Raw genomic sequence first — 11,201 nt, forward strand, 5'->3', positions numbered from 1 at the left:
GCAGTGGGGGCAACTGTTACCCCACCTTTGGTGAAGTGACAGATAAGACGGAGCGACACGCTCTGATTTATGCTTTCACAAAACGATGGCTTGAGCTGTACACACACACCTTACCCCATATAGCTCTGTGCAGTGTGAGAGCTTCACACACACACACACACACACACACACACACACGCACGCACCACATCATGCCACCAAGGCCACACAACTATCAGGGACAGAGCTACAGTTCAAGCCCAAGGTCTCTTCAGCCTTAACCTCTGCCACAAGCTGGCATCACGGAGAAGGAAGAGGCTGGCAAATGAGGAGGAGGGTGACTGCCGAGGGCACTTTGAGAACTTGGCCCCAGGCCTGAAATCCGGCCTCCAGATATTTTCTTGGCCTGAGCCCAGACCAGCCGCCCTCCAGCCCTCCCAGGCAGCCTGCTGCCCAGTTGAATGAAGGAGTCTGCTCTCAGAGTTTCTGCTGTGGGAGAGCCCCAGACCCCAAGCGTCTTCAAAGGTCTGTTATTAATGGGGCCATCCAGCTGAAGCTGACATCCCCACGCAGCCCTCCCAGAGCTCTGCACCTCAGCCAGCCCATGGCCTCCACTCTCTGGCCCTGTCTGCTGAGAGGCGCCCAGCAAGACGAGAAGACCAAGTCCTGCCCGCTGGGCCAGCCAGAGGTCACCCGCCGCGCCTGAGCCACCGGTGTGTGAAGTGCCCTGCGTCTTCCCTCGGTTCCCAGCTGCCTCAGTTTCCCTTCCTGAGAAAGGCGGGGTTCTGGGAGGTGAGGAGCTGCAGGGACCCAAGAAGGGCATGGAAGCCGCCTGGGGACACTGGCCCCTCTGTCAGGATCAATCGCCCTAAGCCTGTCTGAGGCGCTCCAGGCTTAGGAGCAGCTGTGAAAGCCGCCTTTGTGCCTGGGAGAATGAGCCGCAAGAGGACAGGGGGCCCTGGCCCCGGGAGCCCCTTGGGTCCTGGCTCCTGAGATCAACGCCATCAGGGAAGACCCCAGCCTGGCCCCTGAAGCCCACCCAGGCCTGGTGCCCACTTCGTGCCATGGGAGCAGCCCAGGGGAAGAAGGTAGGAACCCCCAAGTGTCCTGTTGGGGCCCTGGACATGGGAAGGGAGACTAGACCTAGCAAGTGGGAGTCCCAACCCACCTACCCTGAAGCTTCATTTGGCACTGCCCACCAGCCCTCCTCCTGGAACTCACAGCCAAGACTTGCATCTAGAAAGCAGGCTGGGGCTCAGGGAAAAACCAGTGTCCTATCTCTCCATCTCTAGGACAGACTTGGGGACAGCCACATCGCTCTGGCTCCCTGGTCTTGACCACACACATCTCTACTTCCCTGAGTAAAAGCTCCCTGGGTACCCCTTCCCCATACCTCAGGAGAGTGTCTGACACAGGTGGATACAGGGGAAAGATCTTAAAATTATTGTTGTTATTGTTATTATTATAAAGTTGACTAACCAGCTGTTACCAGTTGTAGGGCAATGGGCAAGTTATTTAAGCTTTCTGTACCTTATTTCCTCACCTGTAAAATAGGGCCACTAATAATCACTACCTTGGAAAATCATTGTGAAAATTAAGTGAGTGAAAGTGTTTAGAACACTGCCTGGCACTGTGTAGAGGCTTTGCTCTGTTATTATTAGAATTCTGTTCATGTTATTATCCCTCGCCTTCTAAGCCTGAGCTCTCAGCTAGAGGTTCGTAGACAGCACTGCCTGAGCGGTGTTTCTGGAAATGTGCTCTGTGGACCCCCTGCATCAGCGTTGTGGTGTGGGGAGTAGGAGGGAGCTTGTGAAACAGTCACTTTCTCAGGGCCGGTCAGACCTCCTGGGTCAGCCTTTTAGGAGCAAAGAGGGGAGGGGCCTGCATTTACTCACCAGCTCTCGGGATTATCCTACATGCTCACTGCTCTCCGCCCACAGCGACCCAGCACTGCCATCCCAGTGGCATAGCCAGGCTGCCGGGTCCCAGCTCCACCGCCCACCTACTGTGGCGATGACCTGAACCCCTCTGGACCTCAGCTTCTTGTGTATAAAAGGGGGCTGGTACCTGCTTCGTGGGAGGTTCAACAAGATGATGCCTTTGAAGTGCTTTGTGCGCTACCCCACGCCCAGAGGCTCCCCAATAAGCGGGGGACTCTGATCCTCAGACAACCAGTGATGACCTGTGCCATCAAGGTTGAGAAACTCAAGGAAGAAGTAATTTCTTAGCCAGGGTCATGCAGCTAGTGGGGGAAAGAGCAGGGTGCTGTTGTTGTTGCTGTTGTTAATTGGGAAAGAGGAGCTTTATTTCTCATAAAGGGTTGCAGCCTGCAGGGTGGCCATTCCGACAGGCTGGGAAGCATGGCCTCTGGCCAGAATCCAGAAACTGATACTTTGAGGAAGAGGCAAAGGGAATAGAAATTTATGCTGAGCCGCATGGCCAAATATACATATGCAATAAGCTGTAGGAGGAGTCATGCATATTTATGAAAGGAGAAACATCTGCATGCACAGTTGAGCTTCATGCCTCTTATGGGCCCCAGCTACAAAAAAAGTGTTGGCCTTAGTGTGATCAGAGGGTGGAGTTTTCAGCCCTCTGATGTCAAAGGTGAAGCAGGGGGCACAAAAACCCTCACTGTGCATCCTCTGCAGACTGGTTAGAACCGCTCCGTGATCGGTGGTCTCTTGTCAAGAAAAAATGCTGGTTGGTTTTTGTGTTAAAACCACGAAAGGGAGGCGCAGTTGATTGAAATCAGTATGGAGTCTTTTGAAAAGGCCGGTTTCTGTTTAGCTCTTAGGGAAGAAAGTCTAATGGAGGTTATCAAGGGATGGGGCACTACGGGGCACGTGCAACCTCCCATCCCGTCATGGCCAGAAACTCGGTTTTCAAGATTTCTCTGGGGTCTCCTTGGCCAAGAGGGGGTCCGTTCAGTCACTTGCCGGGTAGGGGGGGTGTTTAAAGTTTTATTTTTATTTCTCAGTTTTATTGGGTAGGATTTTGACCCCATTCTGCTTGACTCCAAACAACCCACCCCATCCCACCCTTCCTGGTCCATAGCTCTGTCCATGGCATCTTCCTCAGCCCCACCCCAACCTCCCACAGAAGGCTGTTGATCAGGCACCTGCTGCCCTGTGCCAGGGCCTGTATGGAGCTGGAGCCAAGGGTGAGGAGACACAGCCCCTGCCCTTGAGGCCATCCCTGTCAGTTGTGGAGACTGACAGGCAGGTAAAAAATAGTTGGGAGTGTGTGTGACAGTTGAAGCAGAGGTGACTGGGCACATGACCCCTGGGCCAGGAGTCAAAACACAACTTCATTGCTTCTATTCCTCTTAGGCAAGGTCTGGACTTCACTTTTAGGTGAAGTCACCTTTGTCCCTTGGGGAATGTCAGGGGCATAGGCTTTGCCTAGAATCCTAAATCCACACTGGCAGGCGATGGAAGGGATCACGTGGTTGGTTAAGGCCAACCAGAGCCCACCCTTGGAGCTGGAGATCTGTCTCCCAATGGCATGACTGCTACTCAATGGACAGGAGAGTGGGTGCTGGACATTTCATTGTAATGGACCCCCAGGAGGAGAGACAGTGCTCTCTCCAGCTGTGGGGTGGGCAGAGAGAGCGGAAGAACACTGAAAGGGTCGAGGGTGTGGCAGATAGACCACTGGGCCAGGAATCAAAACACAGACATTGTTGCTTCTGTTCTTCTTAGGCAGGGCCTGAACTTCCCTTGCACTTGGCATTTTTTTAAATCTGCCCCATCAAGGGCACCAAGGTGGGTTCCCTGTCCTCTATCAGGGTTTTTCAAGAAGGTATTTTAACACACAGAAGCAATCCCTCTAACACTGTTTGGAACATTCCAGAAGCTTCAACATTTGACCCGTTGGGCATGCATTGATACTAGAGAGGTGAGTGCAACCCAGATGTCTGGACGGGAGCCACATTTTAAGCCCTTGCATTGCACAGCAAGGCTACAGGTCCTGGGGCAGCAATGGGTTCAAAAAAAGCACCCTCCATGGGCCTCAGACACCAGCCAGTTCACAGACACCAACAGAATGTGGGCATGCCGTCCTCCACCCCAATCAGCAGTGGGCAGTGCCCTCGCCCAGGATAGAGGACACAACTACAAGCTTCCAGAGGCTGCCCCTGCACAAGTCCAGCGCCCCAGGCTGCGACCGTAATGCCACCCTTAAAGGGGCTACTAAAAGGAAAATGTTCCTAGCACAGCTCCCATGCACTGCCACTTCTGCACCAATTCGCTCATTCAATCTTCAAACAGCTCTTGGACATGGAGAGTTTTATCCCTCAGAAATCCAGAGACATGGAGAGATTAAGCAAGAGGCTCAGGGTCACCCAGCTAGTAAGGGTGGAGTTAACATTTGACCCAGGCCGCCCTAAGAGCCTGGCCTCTCAAACAGCAAACCCCACTGCTGGCACTTCTGAAGGTAGAAACGCAACAGTACTCACATCCCACCTCCAGGCCCTCTTGGGGTATCTCATTTAACCCCTCTGAGCCTCAGTTTCCTCAGCTGTCAAGCAGCATGATGATTTACCTTCCACAGTAGGCTTGGGCGAGGTGCCCGGCACTCAGTGGGTGCTCAGGGAATGGCACATGGTCCTGTTGCTGCTGCTCTAGAGGTGGCAGGTGGAGCTTCTGCAGGGCGGGAGGCAGCAGCATAGGCCCCTAGAGGTTCGTACATTTGGCTTTCATTCTCTAAAACATTCTCCAAACCCAACACCACCCAGGTTTTTTTGGCCCTGAAAGAGTCCTGTTCTCTGACCCTGTTGTTTACCAAGTCACTCATTGCTTTGCATTCGTCTTCATTAAGAGAAAGTTGTCTTGACTGAAACAAAAGGGGAAAAAAATAGAAGCACTACGGCTAAATTTGATGAATGGCCTGAAAGGGCGTGTTCATTCTGACGGAGCCCAGACGGCATACATCTGGCTGGGCCCTGCTGGCTCCCTGAACAATTTTCCCCACCGATGATGGATGGGCCTGCCTGGTCTCAGGGCTGCCCAGCCCAGAAGAGGATTCCAGCTCGTTGCGCCCAGCTCAGTGACGCATGAGGACCTCATCAGGAGGCCCTCACAGCCCATGCCATCCTATCACCCCGACTCTACCCACTGCCTCAGACAGCTTCTCTGAGGGGAATGGGGCCTCGCACCTCACTCCTGGGTGCTATGGGGACTCCACAGCTGGGTTCTCATAGGACTTCTGGGTCCACAATGGGAGGCTCGAGGACGAGAGGAGAAATGTGTCAGGAGCTCATGGGGGTGAGGAAAAAGTACCCCCCCAGCAAAGGCAGAGCCCCCGTGCTGCCCAGCAGCCTCCCCTCTGGGCCCTGGTCTCCGGGATCATTCCAGCCTCTCCACCTTTGCTCACTCCATTTGCCTGCCTGGAACTCCCTCCTGATTTCTATCTACAGCCAACACTTCTGTGCATTCCAGCCCCAGGGCTTGCCCCACCTGCTCTTCTAAGTCTCTGACAGCATGTGAATTGAATTCCAATTGCACTGACAGATATTCCATCCCAAGGTGTGAGGGAAGATGACAGAAAGGAAGAAGAGGAATGTCAATTGTCAAAGCGCCAACCCCAACAGCAGCCACTATGCTAAATGCTTTTTTTTGGGGGGGGGTGGAGGGGTACAGAGTCTCACCCTGTCACCCAGGTTGGAGTGCAGTGGCACAATCTCAGCTCACTGCAACCTCCACCTCCCGGATTCAAGCGATTCTCCTGCCTCAGTCTCTTGAGTAACTGAGATTACAGGTGTGCATCACCACGCCCAGCTAATTTTTTGTATTTTTAGGAGAGATGGGGTTTTGTCATGTTGGCCAGGCTGGTCTCGAACTCCTGACCTCAAGTGATCCACCCACCTTGGCCTCCCAAAGTGCTGGGATTACAGGCGTGAGCCCAGCCCTAAATGCTTTTGCATGCTGTCCGGCCAACACGTCCACAGCCTAGCAAAGTAGAGGTTGCTGTACCCACTTCATGGATGGGCACCACTCAAAGCTGCTCTGCCCTTCATGCCAATTCCAGTCATTACTTGCCTGGGCCTCAGTGCAATTCCCAAGACCTCTGCCCCACCTGACACTGAGCTAGGCATTTAATCTTCACAAATGCCCCAGGAAAGGGCTAACATTCTCACGCCCATTTTGCAGGTTAAGACACTGAGGCTCAGAGGTCACCAGTAAGAAGTGGCAGGGTAGTGTTGCACTGAGCTGTGCTTGGCCAGGCAGCACTCTCCTGGGCAGGCCAGGCACATTGCATCCTGAGCTCAAGTTCTCCCCACCACCCTGCAACCCCCGTTATGCAGATGTTTGGAAAGCATCCAGACTCAGGGAGAAGAGGTCTGGGGTCAAGTGAAGCCTCTGGCACTCACTCTCTGGGTGATGTTTAAGCTTTGCTTTCCTCATCTGTAAAATGGGGATTAAAATAGTACCCACTTTAGTATTATTAGTGTGAGAACTAAACGAGAAAGTTCTCGAAGTGCCTGGATGCATTCTTGCCCTTGGGTCTCAGTGTCCCCATCTGGGAATGGAGATGTTTGCATTAAATTATTCCCAGTGCCCTCCCCAACCATGGTAAAAATGAGCTTGTCACTTTGTCCATAGCAAGTCTCAGTGCAAAATGAAAATGTGGGATCCCTTGCTCAAAAATCATTAAGAATCTCAAGACAGCAATAGCAGAGCATTAAACCAAACACAGGGCCCTTCTGAGCTCAGAGCCCTCTGCAGCTGCACAGGTCACACCCCCAGAAAGCTGGCCCTAGTCCTTAGTGCCAGCCAAGGGGATGTCTGTGCATGGAAGGCCACATTCCTGAGGGTCAGGCACAAGCACGCGTGCTGGGGTTGTGAGCATGGTTTCCCAAGCGCTGAACTTTGTCATTTAGTTTCAGGCTCCCCTTTCACTCCATCTATTTACCCACTAGATTTGAAAGTCTCTGAATGATTTCCTCCCTAGCCTGAGCAAACTGGTAAATACACTGTCCTCCCCTTCCCTGGGAACCGTGCCGCCACCTCCTTCACTCCCACCTTCAGAATGGCCTGGGCTGAAACTCCTAAAAAAGTTAGAGTTGACATTTCTCCCCTGGGGAAGCCCAGGGGCAGAAGGTGGTTATAGAGGAGGAGTGGGGACTGGACTGGCTGCAGCCAAAAGGGGCATTTGAAGACAGGCAGGGTGAGCTTTGGAGGCAGGAAAGGGCGGTTTTCCTACTACCCAAGACCTCCCAATGGGGCTTTTATTTCCTTCTGTCCTTGGTCTTCCCCAAACTGGGTTCGAGGTTCCAATGGCCAGGGCTGCTTCAAACAGGTGTACAGGTTGGGCACTGCACAAAGACAACCAAACCAGAGAACGGGTTAGCGGGACGTCTGGCCCACCCTCTGCCAGTGGAGCCATGTGCCCAGGTGCTGGCTGGGTCTGCCCAGGAGGAGTATGCTGCTTCGTCATTCCCCAGCGTCATTCCTCACAGCCCTGTAACTGCCTCTTTCGAGACTAAAACCTTCCCCATCTAGTCTTATGGCTGGAAGCCCAGCTTGGGAGGGAGGAGGAATTGAAAGAGAAAGAAAGGAAAAAAGGTGTCAGCTCAGCTGAAACTTTTCCAGGAAGCTTTCCCTGAGTGGATCTCAAATATCTATACAGGGTGAGGGGATTAGATAAGTGTGCAAGACTGGGGCAAGCTTGTCTCAGAACCGCATGTGCATAACCAGGCCTACAGGTTTTGCTAAGCCTGTAGGATTATCGGCGGTGGCTGGGAAGGCCAGAGAGATTAGAAGGGGGTCAAGTTCCTCAGGGACCCCATGACACCATCACTCTCCCTACTTTCCCGGACTAGGCAAACCCCATCACACTCACAGAGCTCTCTGGTCTCTCCTCCACTCTGACCACTCTGTGATTTCATGTTTAGTTCTGTGATTTATCCATGAGGGAAGGGAGGCTGTTTGATTTTTGGCTTACCATTGTGACACAGAAGGTGCTCCATAAATTAATTAAGGTAGGGAGGGCAGGAGAGAGGGACGCTGATTTCCCAGAAGTAACTCAGCCTCCCTGGGTTGAAGGCCAATCTCATGGACGGATCCATGCAGAACCTCAGGCTCGGGGGAGGGACATGGACTGGGTCCCTCAGTTTCCCCCACATGTTCCTCCTTCCCCTCCAATGGCTGTAAGGCTCTGATCCAAATTCTCACATTCCTCACTCTGCCTCCACCTCCCCACCACACACACATACACACATTTACACACACTTTCCACCTGCACAACTTCCTGGCCAAATGCAAAATCCCTCATGGCTTGTTCATCATTTATTCAACAAATGTTGTCTGGACACCTACTGGGTACCAGGGACCCAGGCACTGGAGATAGATGAGTGAATGGGACTTAGGCTCACCCTTGGGGTGCACAGCCCAATGGGAGAGAAATAAGCCACCCCCAGTGACAGAGCAAGTGCTGGGTGCTATGATGAGGGAAGCAGGTAGGACCTGGGGCACTGAAGGGGGATCCCCAAGGCCGAGAGGTGAAGGATGAAGAAGGGTTAATCAGGTCAGGAGGCAGGGAGAGATTTCCAGCAGGGAATAGCATCTGCCAAGTCCTGGAGGTTTGAGAGGCTGTGGCATGTCCCAGGAACTGAAAGAACTTGCTTTTCCAGCTCCTCTTCAGAAGCCTCATAGGGGCCCCCAAATTCCAGGTTCTTGGGTTAGGGACTGCCACAGGTCTGGTTCGGTGGCACCTTAACTTCTCCCAACTACCCTGCACTTACCCTCCCATGCCATCCTCTCCTCTCAAAAAACAACTATGTAAAGTGCGGGTACAGTGGCTCATGCCTGTAATCCCAACAATTTGGGAGGCCAAAGTGGGAGGATCACTTGAGCCCAGGAATTCAAGACCAACCTGGGCAACATAGTGAGAACCATCTCTACAAAAAAAGAAAAACTAGGAGGATTGCTTGAGTCCAGGAGGTCGAGGCTGCAGTGAGTCGTGATAGCACCACTGCACTCCATCCTGGGTGACAGAATAAGGTCTTGTCTCAAAGTAAAAAACAATCACAACTATGTTTCTACCTCAGACTCTTTGATCAAGGAGAGCATTTTTTTCTGTCTTCTTTCTTTTGCTCATTATTCAAAATAGAGCTCAGAGAGAAAGAAAGAGAGGCACAGAGACAAAGACACAAGAGGTAAATCACAAAGAGAAAGTCCCCCAGAAACAGAATTGAAGAAACCTCAAACCTGCCCCCCTGACTTCGCCCGCTGCCCCAACACCACCCTCCAGGTGCCCACCGGGGCCCTTCTTCACTCCCAGATGTTCTAAGACCTGAAGAGAGGAAGAGGTCACGGGGGGCCAAGATGGCCACCTTCCCCCATCCTCGGGCCTTGGGGTCAAATCTCATTTCCAAGACAGTAGAGAGAAGGAAATTATTTTAATTCTTTTTAAATCCACTTTTATCTTAGTCCACCTCCTCCTAATCCAATCTTTCTCATTTACGAATAAGAAATAAAATATTCGCCTCAGAGGCCATGAATGAGGGACCCTGGGCAAGATGGCCTCCCTCTCTGGGCTCCCACTCCGGGCTCCATGTCAAAGCAGAGAAGGTAGCTGTGCTGCCCACCGGTTTAGGGGTAAAGTGAGGCAGGGGAGAAGAAGAGAAGGCAGCAACAGTCATTCTTCGGAGGGCCAATTCTACCCCAGGTGCAGAGCGAGGGCCTCATGTGAGCAGCATCACTGGCTTCTCTGAGCAGCCTGGCATGGGTAGTTTTCCCCATTTCACAGCCGCAAAGGGCTGAGATAAGATTACACTGTGCAAAAGCAGGCTGGTGTTCAGATTCCCCCACATGCACCAAAAGCCAAGGCGTTGAAGAAACCTTGCACAACACAGCCAACCTGGGCCTACACCCTTGAGCCTCACCCAGTCCTTCTCATCTGCAAAATGGCACTTCCTGAAGATAAAGAAGAATGCCTTCTAATAATTGAACCACCACGGAATCCTCACCACAAACCCAGCCACAAAGGTGTCGAGGTCCTCATTTCACCAAAGCAGACACCTGACTCAAAGAGGTTGAGTTCACGTCTCAAGATCACAGAGCCAACAAGTGCCAGAGCTGGGACTTGAACTTGGATACTTCTGACTCCACAGCTCACGTTCTCATCGACTTGTTTTTCATGCGTCAGGATTGAAGCTGTTCATCTCAAGCCAGAATAAATCTTCGCCTTGTGCAAGGCAGAGTTAATAGTACGTAGTGGCTCCACTCCCCTGGGAGTAGCATTGAAGAGGGGCCTAAAGTTCAGGAGAATTTAATTTCTATCTTGAAAGGGTTTGGAGGTGTGGCAGGAGGGGCCAAATCAAAAGCCAGCTTTCTTGCAGGCAGAAACCCAAAAACGCAGCTCCCTCCCTGGGCCCCAGGGATCAGCTTTCAGAACATTGTGTCTCCCAAACTAACTTGAACAAGGGGCTTTGGGTAAGTGAGAGATCAGATCTCAGGGCCTGGGGCAGAGAGAAAGGGGAGGAGCTGGAACTTTCTTTTTCATCTAAAATCTAAGATGACAAAGGCTGCCCCGGGGAAGCTGGAAGAGCCTGGCTTGTTCTAGGTGACATCCCGCTCCTCAGGAAGCTCAGGACGGGGCCTGAGGTGTCCCATAGGGATGTCACACCCAGAACCTGCAGGAACTCAGCCAGAAACGGGGCGGTATCTGTCCTTTTGAGGGACCATCAGGGATTTTTCTCTACCCACCTGAGCTCTGAGAATAGGTAGCGGTCATTCTGGGGTGTATGATGTGGTGCCTGCTCAGGAAGAGGCCTGCCAGTGAGACCTGCGGGCCCTGAAACGGCCATCGCCTGTGAAGGTGTCATGCTGACTCTGCCATCATAAGCAGGCACTGTGAAGTGACACGGGAGTTTCCTGGGACGGCCATAACAAATGATCAGAAACTGGGTAGCCAAGGCCAGGTGCAGTGGCTCACGCCTGTAATCCCAGCACTATGGGAGGCCAAGGCAGGCAGATAATAAGGTCAAGAGATCGAGACCATCCTGGCCAACATGGTGAAACCCCATCTCTACTAAAAATACAAAAAAGTAGCCAAGTGTGGTGGTGCGCGCCTATAGTTCCAGCTGTTCGGGAGGCTGAGGCAGAAGAATCACTTGAATCCAAGAGGTGGGGGTTGCAGTGAGCTGAGATCGCGCCCCTGCACTCCAGCCTGGAGACAGCAAAACTCCATCTTGAAAAGAAAGAAAGAAAGAAAGA

General features: G+C 52.5%; 1 protein-coding gene across 1 annotated transcript in view; it reads left to right on the forward strand.

Moving 5' to 3' along the window:
* The first annotated feature begins 434 nt into the window (after nt 1-434).
* The window catches only part of FAM107A (family with sequence similarity 107 member A), a 64,838-nt gene continuing 54,071 nt past the window's right edge, over nt 435-11,201 (forward strand). Inside the window, exon 1 of the mRNA XM_023200658.3 lies at nt 435-1,067. Coding sequence (XP_023056426.1) covers nt 1,044-1,067 — 24 coding nt within the window. The 5' untranslated portion in view covers nt 435-1,043. The remainder of the gene's footprint in view (nt 1,068-11,201) is intronic.

Source organism: Piliocolobus tephrosceles, chromosome 2 (assembly GCF_002776525.5).
Source record: "Piliocolobus tephrosceles isolate RC106 chromosome 2, ASM277652v3, whole genome shotgun sequence".
In the NCBI taxonomy this organism is placed as follows: domain Eukaryota; kingdom Metazoa; phylum Chordata; class Mammalia; order Primates; family Cercopithecidae; genus Piliocolobus; species Piliocolobus tephrosceles.